The 15232-nt window shown below is 38.4% G+C and overlaps 2 protein-coding genes across 2 annotated transcripts; both read right to left on the reverse strand.

Moving 5' to 3' along the window:
- Positions 1 to 3868: 3868 nt before the first annotated feature.
- On the reverse strand, positions 3869 to 4742 carry LOC110013957 (cystatin-like). Its single transcript, XM_020700531.2, has 2 exons — positions 4526 to 4742; positions 3869 to 4160 (listed from the first exon to the last, which is right to left on the reverse strand). Exons 1-2 carry the CDS (start codon positions 4724 to 4726, stop codon positions 4038 to 4040), a joined length of 324 nt encoding a protein of 107 aa, XP_020556190.1. The 5' UTR covers positions 4727 to 4742; the 3' UTR covers positions 3869 to 4037.
- A 2847-nt stretch (positions 4743 to 7589) lies between these two features.
- LOC101170488 (cystatin-like) lies at positions 7590 to 9141 on the reverse strand. The gene is made up of 3 exons (XM_004085145.3): positions 8641 to 9141; positions 8139 to 8249; positions 7590 to 7808 (listed from the first exon to the last, which is right to left on the reverse strand). The coding sequence occupies exons 1-3, from the start codon at positions 8836 to 8838 to the stop codon at positions 7701 to 7703; spliced, it is 417 nt and encodes a 138-aa protein (XP_004085193.1). The 5' UTR covers positions 8839 to 9141; the 3' UTR covers positions 7590 to 7700.
- Positions 9142 to 15232: the final 6091 nt, after the last annotated feature.

Raw genomic sequence — 15232 nt, forward strand, 5'->3', positions numbered from 1 at the left:
AGTTGTTTCTTATTCACTGGGGCAGTAGCATGTTCTAATGCAGGGGTCGGGAACCTTTTTGGCCGAGAGAGCCATAAACGCCACATATTTTGAAATGTAATTTCAAAAGAGCCATACAATAATGTAGCGTCCCTTTCCCACACTGAGACTTAACCTCTCTTAAGGTTCTTTATTCTGGTTAATGCAGACCGCAACAAACGCCATACAATTAATTTAGCAACTCCTTATTCTCTCCAGCGAGACGAGAGCGCTTCTCCCAACTTTATATTCCCCCTCCCGCTTCAGCCCTCCCATTTCCCTTATTCGGCCCATAGTTGAACCCCATTGGTCCAAATTGCCTAACAACAGGCTGAGCGACAGAACTGAGGGCCAATCAGATCTCTGCTTCATGCGTTCCATGAACTCCAGAACTTTTAACGCGGCCCAACAGCCACCCAGTCCAACTCAGTAAGCAACGATGTTTAAAACTAAATATACAAGTGAATGTCTGCATTTGATGTAATTTCAACATTTTTAAAGTACAATAAGTCTGTGGATTCTTTTTAATAATATTGTTATGCTGTTGCTGATAAATGAGGCGTTGAGACTTTAAACGTGATCGTAGGTCTGAATGTTCTGTAGATGTGAGACAGACTGATCACATGCAGACGCTGAGCCAAACACAAACACACACGCTGCAGTGAGTGACGGGTAGCGGGTTTTACGTTTTTACAATCCCTGCGCGATTCACCTGCTGCCTGTGCCCACAACTCCACCCCCCACCCTCTGCTTTCTTCCTCTAACATCCCGTCCCCGCAACTGCGCGCTCTTTCTCAGAGACGGGAGCGCGCAGTTTTAGGCACGGCAATTCACAGGTTTCCGGCTGGTACAAACTCTGTGAAATAATAGATAATAGTAACTGATATTTTTCTCTCCAAGCACCGCTACTACTGCGCGCCTCTGGCATCGCATCGCGCTCGAGAAGGTCTGGTCTAATGAAAAAAAATGAAAAAAAAGGATAATTAAAGATTTGTCTGCGAGCCACATGTGACCATCAAAAGAGCCATATATGGCTCGCGAGCCATAGGTTCCCGACCCCTGTTCTAATGTAAACTGGATGGTAATCAGAAAGTGATCAGAAATGATGGAGTTATGAGGAAGGACACTTAACTGGCCAATCTCTATACAATGAGTTAAAACAAGATCCAGGGTGTGCTTATGACATTTACATTTTGGGTGATACCAACATCATCTAATAAAGCTGCAAAAGCATTTCCTAGACAGTCACTGGGGTCATCATCATGAATATTAAAACCCCCTATTATTATAATTTGATCAGAATCTAAAACAATAGGTGATAGGAAGTCGGAAAACTCAGTTAAAAATTCTGGATACGGGCCGGGGGGGGGGGGGGGGGGATTAATAATTATGAATAAAACAGGTTTTCGAGTGTTCCTGTTTGGGTGATTTATAGACAATATGATGCTTTCAAAGGAGTGTGGTGGACCGAGCAGTAGAAGGCAAGGACAGCAAACAATTTTATCAAAAATATTTAAATTTATTTTTCAAAATGTGTAAATGGGCAAAAATGGGCCCTTAAAAGAGGTCAAAGCAATAAAGTTAACTCAAGCTTTTAAATGTAACAGAGGACAACTGAACAGACAAACCAACATAATTAAACTGACCTCCCTAATTGCAAACACAAGGGAACATATATAGTGGCTGATCAAACCAACTAGACACAAAAGGGGGAACTTAAAAAGACTAAGACAAAATACAGAGAACAAACTAAACTAAAGTCCATCCTATAGTAAATTAACATACACAATGAATGAAACTAAGGACCATCAAAATGGAAACTAAAGTAAAGAAACACAAAAGAAAAAACCTTGTCCACTGGGTGATGGTTCAGTCCAATTAGCTGCCTGCTGAATATAAGGCCTCTGCTGACTGGCATGCATTCTTGTGTCAGGCCTGACTTGATTGTTCCAGCAGCAGATGGCAGTAGCAGCAGCAATGGTTCCCTTTAGCACTGGTAACTCAAAGCATAACATCAAATTAATAAAGCAAATTATAATAAAGTAAACTGAAACATGTTGATAAACTTTATGATCAAATGTGTGTTATTTTTGAAAAAGAAATCTAAAAGTATATGCAAACAAATAGAGTGAACAGATATATGTAGTGTGTGGTGCAGGAGGTTACTGCCCTGATGGTGTGGCAGCGTAGGCAGCCATCACAGGAGTTATAAACATGCTTTACTTTAGGGCCGAGAAGTAAGCTAGACTGTGATATTACTGCCAAACCACCTCCTTTCCCTGAGATCCTGGATTTCTGATAGTTAGCATAAGTGGGGGGGTTGCTTCATTCAGTCTAACATAGTCATCCTGTTGGAGCTAAGTTTCTGTTAAGGCTAGAAGACAGGTTGTTATCATTGATTAACTCATTGACTAAGAGGGACTTAGAGGATATGGATCGAATGTTTAATAAACCACATTTAATGACATCATGATTCTGCTTGTGAGCACTGTTGTCTGTCACTGAAGGTGTGTTGGCTGTACAACATTCTGATCTGGTGTTTTAGACTTGCTGCTGAAATGGGTTCTTCCTGATGTTTCTTTTTGTTTTTAACATACTGTCTGGGTTTCTACTTACCGATACTTTATTTTCAGTCTGGCCTAATATTGAATTGATAAATGTAAATGATGGCCCCGAATTTAAAAACTTTGAACATATTTGAAAATAATACAGTTTGAATAATTGGTCGTTTGCCCCCCATCCTTTTAAGTTTGTAATGAATAGTGATACGGTCTGTAATTTTGTTCTTCCTTTTTTCTTATTTTTTCATTTGCGTTTTTTTTCCATTGGTCCCTTTGTTCAAGTTTTTTTCAATCAGCACGAACCCTCTTGTCTGTGATTGGCTGGTTTGGTAGCACAAATGTCGGGCTGGGCTCAGAGAGGAGAACACAACAAACAAAGCTAGAGAAAGCCAAATTCAAGACAACCCATCTAAAAACATTGCTATCGCAAAACACAAAAATGTATTTTGATAGCAAACATTTTATATTTTTCATTTGCTACTTAAAAAGTTTTGTTCATAAAACGAAAGATTTTGTTTGCAAGTTAGGAAATGTTCGTCTCAGAACTGTGACTTTTGTCGTCCATGTGATGGCACAAACAACGTTGAAGCAGAAGTCTCCAAAGTGAAAGTTGTTCCTCTTTGCCGGAAAAAAGTGATTGAGCAGGAAATGAGAGGAGGTGTAGAGAAAAATGTTACAGAAAAAGTGTTATAAGAATTCAGAAATTGCAAAGAACATCTTGGAGAAATCTCAGACATCTTGTCAGATAACATTTCAAGTGGAAGTCCTGCACTTGTAGCAACTGGTTTTTTTTTGATTATTATGATAGAAAGCTTTATTTGGATTCACAATACGGTGTTCCCTCGCATGTACTCATGTTCAGAAAATGAAAAATTGATCCAACACTGTATTTTTATAGAGCAAATTTGTTTTTTTTGCCGTCAAAGCTGTTCTGCTTTCTGCAGGAATAATGGCAACGTTTAAAGTGAGGATTGTAAAGATGGCATTACAATTACTTCAAAGGAAAATTTCAATCCATATTATTGTAGAGTTTTTTTAGTAGCACTGCTGACACACCAGCTGCATATAATTGAGCCATGGGCGACTCCACACAACGAATGTGCATTCTTAAGTCTGAAAGACAAGATCAGCAGTCATTAGGACATGCAGAACAATATGCTGATGGTGATGATGGTTAAGATTGGTCGAATAACATTGTTAACAAAGTGGAATTTAAACAGTCATCACCTTTGTTTATAAAGCGATTTAATACAATTAAAATTGAAGCACATTAAGGCTAACCATAATAAAACCTCTTTAAAAACAGATTTAATAAAAAGGTGAATAACAACATCGTAAAATCGTGAAGGCAACAAAAAAACATATAACACCAAAAAAAACTACAAATATAAAATAACAGACCAAATTCTCACCAAATTCAGTGCTGTATTGTCTTAAAAATAAAAATATAAATATATGTTAAATAAATACCTTGGCCATGGGTGAATTTGAGATGGCAGAACACCCTGAAACATTGGAGTTCTTTCTGCACAGAGTTTTGGCTATTTTCACAGAAAGGAAGTAATTGTAGCCTGCAACCACCTGTATTTAAGAAAAAAAGATATAAATTAAAAGGAAGCAAGCATGGATTGTGATTCAAAACAACATCTAAGACCAGCACAACTTAAATTGGCTTGTCATTGAAAGACTTGAAATATTTATCACACTGCTTATTTCTGTAATAGTTCAGTAAAACAAAAGATAAAAAAAAATCTTAAGAAAGAAATTATACTCAATTAAAATGTTATGCAGTTTATGAAATAGACTACTAAAGGTAAAAGAATAACAGTGAAAATGCAGATGACTCAATTAGGAAGAACAGGTCCTGCAGTTTGACTGAAGCCGTTTGTTAAACTATATTTGACATTTTAGGCTTTTGCAGGGCGTATAAGTGAAATGTTACCAACCTGTCCCTGAACCCTGATCACATCCACCACTACGTAGAGGTACTGGTCGCTGGAACCCTTGTTGTATTCTTTCATAGCAAACTTCAGAGCAGCTTGGACTTCCGGGTCATTTGCGTTGATGTCTGTCGGACCTCCTGGAAGCCCCTGAGCGGATCCAACAGTCAGCAGGGCTGCAAAGCAAGGAAAAGCACACTTCCACATAGTTGTTGTTGTTTAGACGCAGCAGGAGACAAAAAAATAAAGATAAACAAGCTTAATGAGGCTTCAGTTTATATACAGTCCCTGACAAAAGTCTTGTCGCTTATCCATTTTGTAGAAACAAAAGCGTATAATCTCACTTTTAATGAATCCATTGGTTTTAGAAATGTCTCATATGAAAGCTAAAACCCTCCCAAATTATGTTCAATATACTAAAGTAACATTGCTTCACTGAAGAAAGATTGATCATTTAGATCAGATTGATTTATTGATCATTCACTAATTCTCTTGCAGAAAGGGGAAAAATTTTGCGCAAGACATCCAGCACTGTGAAGTTAGAGCACACGTTTCTTTTTAAAACTTTGCTAGCTTCCATCAATGACTTTCGCACCAACTTTGCTGACCTCCAAACTGCCCAGCCAGCGGTGAAGACAGCGCAATGAAGCTGTGCACGTTGTGGTTTGGGAGAGTGGAAAGAAGTCCTCTGCAAATTAGACCCCCTTCACAATAAAGGAAAGAGCAGATTCAAGACGCTTAGAAACAAATAAGAAAAATTCTACTTCTAGTGGCTATTCTAGTGATCAACAGCAGCTGTAAGAACCCTTGGGCTATCCTAGGCACTTTACCATTGGGAGTTGGGTCATCTAGACCCACTAGACAGTGCGCTGAACCTTTTTCATGTCCATGGATTACATGAAATCTTTCCACTTTTATACACCTTTGTCATGGTAGGGAGAACACGTCAATGGAAGGGTGGGGTCATCTAAGATAGCACAAGGGTTAAAGTCATGTTTGTGAGCCAACAGTTGAAACTCATATTTAGTTTCCTTTCAGTCATTGTGGAAATATCCATAAAACTAACTGAGAACTCACGATTAAAAAAACAGATTGATGCAGCAAACAGGAAGAATTATATATACATCTGAGAAAGACAAAATGTTAGTATCTGTCTCTTTTAACCTCACTGATACAGTCATTTTATGCTTAAAGGTTTTCTTTGCACAGTTACACTTTAGGTGGAGGTTTAAGCTTTATTTTCTCTGAATTCAGATGATGAAGGACTGTCTCTCAGCTGATCCACAGGCCTGCTGTGTGCACACACTAAAACTAAGTTGCTTTCTTTGTGTGCAGCACTCAAAGCACCTACACCACATCTCAGATGGTACTTCCTCCTTAACCCACAGAGTTTAAAAGTGTCTGTTTGGGTCTGAGAAAACTGTAACCATGAGCTTCTCATGAATCCTCCTCTGATATGTTCTGCATCTCAGATTAAATGCTGTTTGAGTCTGGGTGAACCTTGAGAGAAGCACAGAAGATGGACTCCCTCTGGAGACTTCTCCATGATTTTTTGGATGACCTTTCCGAAACCTTCAACCTGGTTCCACATGGGCTCAGTGCTGTTTCCATAGTTGAACAGATCAATCGCTGTCACCTCGGTACCTGGATGTGCCTGCAGGGTTTCATGGTGCATAAAAGTGATGTAGTTTACAGTCTGTGACACATGTGGACATATAAACTTTACCTCCACGACATACGGTCAGCAAACACAGCTGATCTGGAGGTTACAGCAGCAAAGTGGGACTTTTTACCTGAATTCAGTTTTTCTTATATGTTTTCTGAGTCAAATTGATGTTATTTAAAGTTTCACCTCAATTTGATGCCTGATTTTTTTTCATATTATTCATTAAAGAGTACATATTTAACACAAAACATAACAAAAGTTCAACCATTACTAAACACAACCCTACGTCATTCACAAGTGTTTCTTGCATTCCTCATACGTCGATGTGCACAGATGTCCATCGAGTGTTTCGGTCTACGGGTCTTTACATGAATTCCGTTCTAAGCTGTTCAACATTTTTGGTTGGTTGGAAGTTACGCAGCTTACGCGTATTTTACGTAGTTTAAGCCTAAATATTGCGTAAATCTAAGCAAATGTGCGTGATAGCAGGATGCACACAAATTTGTGGCTTTCCACGACAGTTTCACATAAGTCTAACAGACTTTTCACGCGTGTAGCACTGATGCATAGCTTTTATATGGTGAATACGGCTCACAATACACATTAAAATTACGTAATTGGTGCACGAATAACAAATGAATTGTGTGTAAACAGTGCAATATTCACACACGGTTTATGTTCTAACCTTCCGTAGTTCTACCGTGGTTCATTCGTGATACATCTGGGAAAGTTTTGCATGAAGATCCCAACTTTTCTCACTTTTTCCTCGTATTTTCACGTATGACCAATTATCATCCGGGAAATATGCACAAAATCTTCAGAGTGGCTGTTTGACACGGCCTTGAACTGTAAAAAAGAACCAACTTGTGGAATTTTTTGTTCTTCTGTCTGAGTGATCTTTGTCTACGGTAGTTTTTTTTTTTACATATGCCGTTTAAACAGCTGCTTAAAAGTAATGAAATAACTACAATGATTTTAAATTTAAATCAAAGGCACAGACTTACAGGTGCTATATTAGGTTTAAAGGGTTTATGACACACAGATCTGAAAGTGAGGAAATCCACATTTAAGATGTTTTAGCTCTTGAAAAAGGATTTCCTGTCCAGCACTTTGCAAACACCTCACAGGGAGAAGGACATACCTTCTTGATGAATCCAGTGAGCATCTTAAAAGACCTAGGCCCACTTAAGATACCGTGCACGAGGATGACGGGCTTGTAGGCGCTGGTCCAGCCGGCTGCCATCAGCAGCATGAGGACAGCTGGGGTTAGGATAAAGCTGAAAGTCTTCATGCTTATGCAGTTGACAAAAACGCTTTCAGCCGACTTCTCTCTGCTTTTATGTTCATGAAGGCACCCTGGAACTTCAGTTTCTTGTCTTTCAAAATCAACCAGAGAGTCCAGAATTCAGTTCAATTCAGTTTTATTTGTATAGCCCGACATTACAAGACAGTTGTCTTAACATAAATCAGTGTTATCAGTTATAAACTGAACAGACTAAACAAAGTTGGGCATCTTTAGGATCTCCGTCTTGGTTGAGAATGCAGCTGGTGGCACTGCTGTTCCGTCAGCTGCATATCATTGCCGAATAGGGGTTCGAACACTTTGAATGTGCATTCGTAAGTCTGAAAAAAAGATCAGCAGTCATTAATACATGCAGAACAATATGATGGTTAAGATTGGTCGAATAACATTGTTAACAAAGTGGAATTTAAACAGTCATCACCTTTGTTTATAAAGCGATTTAATACAATTAAAATTGAAGCACATTAAGGCTAACCATAATAAAACCTGTTTAAAAAAACAGATTTAATAAAAAGGCGAATAACAACATAGTAAAATCTTGAAGGTAAAAAAAAATAAAATAAAAAAATAAAAATTTAAAATAACAGAGCAGATTTTTACCAAATTCAGTGCTTTCTGTCTCTAAATATAAAAATATGTTAAATAAATACCTTGGCCATGGGTGAATTTGTGATGGCAGAACACCCTGAAACATTGGAGTTCTTTCTGCACAGAGTTTTGGCTATTTTCACAGTAAGGAAGTAATTGTAACCTGCAACCACCTGTATTTAAGAAAAAAAGATATAAATTAAAAGGAAGCAAGCATGGATTGTGATTCAAAACAACATCTAAGACCAGCACAACTTAAATTAATTTGTCATTGAAATACTTGAAATATTTATCAAACTGCTTCTTTCTGTAATAGTTTAGTAAAGCAAAAGATAAAAAATTGTTGAAGATGAAAAAAAAACTATAATCTTTAAAAAAAATGTTACTCAACTAAAATGTTTAGCCGCAATTAATTAAATAAACTGCTAAAGGTGAAAAAATAACAGTGAAAATGCAGATGACTCAATTAGGAAGAACAGGTCCTGCAGTTTGACTGAAGCCGTCCGTTAAACTATATTTGACATTTTAGGGTTCTGCAGAGCGTATAAGTGAAATGTTACCAACCTGTCCCTGAACACTGATCACATCCACCACTACGTAGAGGTACTGGTCGCTGGAACCCTTGTTGTATTCTTTCATAGCAAACTTCAGAGCAGCTTGGACTTCCGGGTCATTTGCGTTGATGTCTGTCGGACCTCCTGGAACCTGAGCGGATCCAACAGTCAGCAGGGCTGCAAAGAAAGGAAAAGCACACTTCCACATCTCTGTTGTTGTTGTTTAGACGCAGCAGGAGACAAAAAAATAAAGATAAACAAGCTTAATGATGCTTCAGTTTATATACAGAAGGAGGCATGAAGCTCAGCCAATCAACTTTCTGAGGGTCATATCTCCAGAAACCTCTGAAGAGGATTATTTTTAAAAGACAACTGAGATATAGTGACTACTAAAAATGTTTAATCCTTTGATTATAACCTTACAGATCAAGATGACCAAAGTGGAACACACGTACAGATCGTGTTCACAGAGATTGATAGGAGATTGTGTTTTTAGGGTTTCAAACATTGATAATGCCAGAGATGAGTCTGTGCTTTCTAAGCACAAGACAATCTCTGTCCTTGTGTCATCAAAAATAGTTTTGTCTGTTGTCCATCACTCAAAATCACAGCCTGTACTTTATATTGATAAACTTGTAACAAATGTTATCACAAATGACAATAGTCGGAAACATATCAGTCAACTCATATGTTCAAAAAGATGATACAAGCAGTGGATGTTTAATATTATATTTTGTTATTCTTGCACTGGAATGATGATGCTTTAATTTCAATGGACAATGACAATAAAAGCAAATCTAATCTAATCTTACAAAGATTTAATGTTGTCTCTGACAAGAAAAAACGTTTTCCAGGAAAAATATCTCACTGTAGAAATAAGGATTAAAATGTGCTTAAAATGTTGCTCCTGCAATCTCCTCTTTAACGTCAAACCTTGTTTTGTATTGACTGAAATGACTAATTCAGTTGTCTGATCCAAGCTAAGAATTCTTGGATGACTTAAGGACAGAAAAAAAGAAAGTAGAGCTTATTACAAGGGAAAAAAACAAGTTTTTCCCTGTGTATTTCAAACATCATCATTCCAGACCCCCAGGTACTTCAATAAAATAAAAAAAATATGTCTATGATGTTTCTCTTAAGAGTGGAAACTACAGGAAAAACCTTCCGAGACTTTTTTGGAGTCAGAAAACAACATAATCTAAAAACCAAGTTCATGATGGAGAAAGGTGAAAAACAGTTGTGTTTTCTGTGTTTTTTTTAACATGTTCTAGTGTCCTTTTTGTGATGACAGGGGACATATAGGAAGGAAATTAAGCTTAAATTGCCTTTCTGAGTATCTATTCAAATTGTGGTGAATCGGGAGCAGATGAAAAATATGGTTGGAAAAAGCTCGTAGCATTGCTGCTACAATCAGTAAAGGTTCATCATTTACAGACAAATATATCCATGTACGTCTTTGTTTTCCTCGGCTGAGCTGGAATCTTGATCAAAACTGTACAGCTGGATAGCTCCAGCCACTTTCATTGCTTCGCTCATGTTAGGTTGGGGTTGTGAGGGGCCGTAAGCTAGTGGGGGCGGGCTTTCGCCCAAAACTCAGAGGAAAATTTTTAACAAACTCCTTGTCGCTCTGCAGAAACTATGTCCTAGAACAGTGGTCCCCAACCCCCGGGACATTTGGTACCAGGCCGCACAGAAAGAATAAATAACTTGCATTACTTCCGTTTTATTTTTTTGGGAATCTGAAAGATGTTTTATTTTGAAAAATTGCCAGATTCTCTGTTACATCAGTCAATGACTCAGGGGTGCTCATTACGTCGATCGCGATCGACCGGTCGATCTTCAAAGACATGAGGGTAGATCGCAGGCCAGCAAAGATAAAAAACAAAAAACAAAATGTAGTTCTAAAAAATCCACCAACCATCAAAATCCTCACCGAGAAGTACGGGACTTGATTGACATGCAGAACATACGTCACTGCACGACATGCGTGTTTAAATTCACCAAGAACAAATTCTGTCTGTCATCAGAAAGTCGCTTTCTGCCCCACGGCACGTCAAAGACATCTTCTGTCGGGGGGCAGAAGATGTCCGGAGTGTTTATTGAAGTCGCCCCGCGTGTCTCCTTCTGCTATCAGCTTTGTGGTTCTCCCCCGATAAATACGAGCTCATTAAGGAAGATGTTTTTTCCGTGGCACGCGCTTTGTACGGAGCCATCAGCGCCTTTGAAATGCCATGCCGCCCACGCTCCTCGCATTGCATGGTTTACAACAGAGCATGACATATGATAGTCGCTGCTTTCTGTCTTTGTAATAAAACGCCTCATCTGTTAATAAAAATAAATAATTATGAATAAAACAGGTTTTTAGTCTTCCTGTTTGGGTGATTTATAGACAATGTGATGCTTTCAAAGGAGTTATAAACATGTTTAACTTTAGGGCTGAGAAGTAAGCTAGACTGTGATATTACTGCCAAACCACCTCCTTTCCCTGAGATCCTGGATTTCTGATAGTTAGCATAAGTGTGTGTGTGTGTGGGGGGGGGGGGGGGGTGCTTCATTCAGTCTAACAGTCATCCTGTTGGAGCCAAGTTTCTGTTAAGGCTAGAAGACTAAGGTTGTTATCATTGATTAACTCGTTGACTAAGAGGGACTTAGAGGAAATGGATCGAATGTTCAATAAACCACATTTAATGACATCATCATTCTGCTTGTGAGTACTGCTGTCTGTCACTGGGAGGTTTCTGTGTCTCACTCCTTTCACTTGCCTTTCAGCACATAAGCTAAATTCTAAGAACTGCTCGACTGGGACTGTGGACCGTGGACCCAGTCGAGCACCTCAGTCCATAAAGAGGTAGGCACAAGGAGGCGTCCTGTGGCCTTGGGGGCCCTGACCTGGGGTCGCCCATGCTCCCCTCTGGCACCAGTCCAACACAAAAGGCCTTCAGCTTTCATCTGTTTGCTCAGTTGTTGGACAGGACAGAGTAAAAAAAGTAAAAGAAAGTGTTCCTCACTCAGTAGTTACCTGTGGAACGGTGGGTCCGTTTCGAGCCGCTGGAGTGCAGCCTCAGAGCGCAGAATCCAACTCATGTCGGTTCTGGTCCAGAACGTCCCAAACACAGACTCGTCAGAGCTGAAATCTGCGCCGATGACACGCGGAGCCCGGCTAAGAGGTGGGTGTCACCTTGCTGACGTCACCGGCCCTACCTGGTAGGGGCCGCGTGAAGGAGGGTTCTTCTTTCTGGTTTCGCTTTGAACAGGTGTTTCAGCCAAAAGTTTCACTTTCTACCCTGTTTTCACAGATTTTATGAATTATTTCACTAAAAAAATTTCGATTTTTTTTTTTTTTTACAACAAATATATTCAAACTTTAAGAAAGGAAATTTTTAAAATAATGGTAAAATTTTCAGAGACAAATATTCAACCAAGGATTAATTTTGACTTTCTCCACCCCCTCCTCTGCAGACTTATTCCCCATTAATTTTAAACATTAATTCTTAATGTTGATGTCTCTTATTATGACAGTAGATTGACCTTTTCGAATGATTTCCATACATTTTTAACGAGTATGCATGTTTTTTAAATATTATTTTAGAGGAAAAACAACATAACAAAGATTGAAATACACTGAATTATATTTCTGGTTCATGATTTTCCTGGGACAGGAACCCCACAAAGGACAAAGCCAGTGCAGATTATGGATGGATGAATGGATTTCTATGATCACTTTTATGATCATTAGAAAGTCTGAAAGCAAATATAGACCACTTGTTTATTTGAAAGAGACTTGTGTTTTTATTTTTATTTGTTTTTATCAGCTCAAACCAGAAGATCAATAAGACTGACTGACCCACTGTGATGTGTAATCCAATCATGTGTGAAGGACAAACAGCCGACATGGATGAGCAGCAGAACTGAACAGAATCGGTTCTCACTGGTGAGTTTTGTAAAGCCTGGCAAATTTATGGCTGGTTTAGAAATCCGTTTGATTACTTTTTATTAGCAAAAACAGCATCTAAAAATCTAACAAGTTAAAAATAATACATACATTTAAAGTGGTTGACATGCTTATATGTTTACAACAAGCTTTTTTTAGATAGCATTAAATATAATTTTTCAATTTTATACTTTCTGTAATCAAATTTAATAATATTTAAAAAAGGATGTTCAATGAAATGAGAAATTCTACCTGATGTAGAAACTGAAACTCATTTTACTGTTAAAACAAAATATTTTGCATAAATATTTTAATGGGGCTGCATGGTGGCACAGTCTTTAGCGCTCCTGCCTCACAGCAAGAAGGCCCCCAGTTCAAGTCCTGGCTGGGGGGCTTGAAACAGAACATCAATGGGGGGCCCTTCTGTATGGAGCTTGCATGTTCTCCCCGTGCATGCGTGGGTTCTCTCTGAGGTCTTCAGCTTCCTCCCACCGTCCAAAAACATGCTTCACAGGTCAATTGTTAACTCTAAATTGTCCATAGGTGTGTGATTTGTGCCCCTGCGACAGACTGGCGACCTATCCAGGGTGTCCCCTGCCTTCACCCACAAGTGGCCGGGATAGGCTCCAGCCACCCCGTGACCCCAAAAGGGACAAACCAGAAGAAGGAGATGATGATATTTAAATGTCCTTTTTGAGACAATGGAATTCCAAAAAATATTTTCTAATTCTAGTAATGTCCACCAGGTGGCAGCACACGTCTAGTCTTCTTTTTCAGGAGGTTATCAGACAATTAAAGCAGAAAATTCATTCAAACCTGGTTCTGCCAAAGAAAGAATTTTTAGTAAAGACAAACATTCACAGAATCTACTGTGTCTTATGAATAATTTTATTATTTACAAACCGAACATTACTGTAAATAAGAAAATTCAGGTTTTGATTCCTCTAGAGCAGTGTTTTTCAACCAGTGTGCTAGTGCCGTGGAAGATGGTCAAGTGCGCCGTGGGAAATTGCCCTCATTCACTGATCTAAAAACATTTTCCACTCCAGGATTTCAGCTCTCTGTTCATTCAAACAGGCCCTGATAAAACACTGAGTAGTTAGGAATATAAAAGATCTTAAAATTACTTTTTCTTTGTGTTTATTTAATTCTATCAAAGACATTTTGATAAGAATCACGGTAACGCGATTTAGCTGCAGCTATAACTGTGTAAGGAAAAGTCCCGCCCCTTTGACTGTCTCCGCCAATCATTCTTGAAGGCTTAACCACATGTTATCAGTCTGACCAATCAGAAGTGCTTAAAGTCTTCACTTCCTTGTTCTTAATTGCGCTGATAAAGTCGCTCAGTTCTAACAAAAATACCAGCTAAAGCTCGTCTTTAGCTGGTGGTTCATCTCTTAGAAAAAAACAGCCGCAACTTCCTGCTTTTTCTGCCACAATTTTCACAAAAATCCACGTGAGACTGCGGGAGGGGGGGGGCTGTCGATCAATACAGACCATGAATTTCTGCTTTTTTTTTTTTTTTTTTGGATGCTGGTGTGCCGCGGGATTTTTGTCAGGGTTAAAGTGTGCCGTGGCTCAAAAAAGGTTGAAAAACACTGCTCTAGAGCAGGGGTGCTCATTTCGTCGATCGCGATCGACCAGTCGATCTTCAAGGACATGAGGATAGATCGCAGGCCAGAAAGGATAAATAAATAAAAAAGTACTTCTTAAAAAGCCCGAGCCATTTAAAATCCTCACCGAGAAGTACGGGACATGATTGACATGCAGAATGGCCAATCGGACATCCTCTGATACATACGTCACTGCAGACGCGTGTTTAAATTCACTGAGCACAAACTTCAAAAATTCTGTCTGTCATCAGAAAGTCGCTTTCTGCCCCGCGGCACGTCAAGTCCCCGCGAGAAGATCACTCCGGACATTTGGAGTGTTTATTGAAGCCGCCCCTCGTGTCTCCTCCTGCTATCAGCTCTGCAGTTCTCGCCCGATAAATACATGCTAATTAAGGAAGCTGTTTTGTCCGAGGCACGCGCTTCGTACGGAGCCAGCAGCGCCTTTGAAATGCCATGATGATGCTCCCTCCATTGCACGGTTTACAGCAGAGCATGACATACGATGGTTGCTGCTTTCTGTCTTTGTAATAAAACGCCTAATCTGTTAATACAAAAGTATCTTTGTGTAATCTCACTGTGTAGTTTTTAATCATCAGTACATAAACAATAAAGTTCAAATAAACATGTAACTAATAAACATAACTAACAAACATTTACTAATAGTATTTTTTATATATACACACACACACACACACACATATATATATATATATATATATATATATATATATATATATATATACATATAGATATATACAAATATATATATGCATATATATATATAGATATATATACATATATATATACATATATATATATCTATATATGTATATATAGATATATATATGTATATAGATATATATATATATCTATATATAGATAGACATATATATATCTATATATAGATAGACATATATATATATATATATAGATAGATAGATAGATAGATAGATAGATAGATAGATAGATAGATAGATAGATAGATAGATAGATAGATAGATAGATAGATAGATAGATAGATAGATAGATAGATAGATAGATAGATAGATAGATAGATA

This window comes from Oryzias latipes, chromosome 16 (assembly GCF_002234675.1).
Source record: "Oryzias latipes chromosome 16, ASM223467v1".
NCBI classification, from domain to species: domain Eukaryota; kingdom Metazoa; phylum Chordata; class Actinopteri; order Beloniformes; family Adrianichthyidae; genus Oryzias; species Oryzias latipes.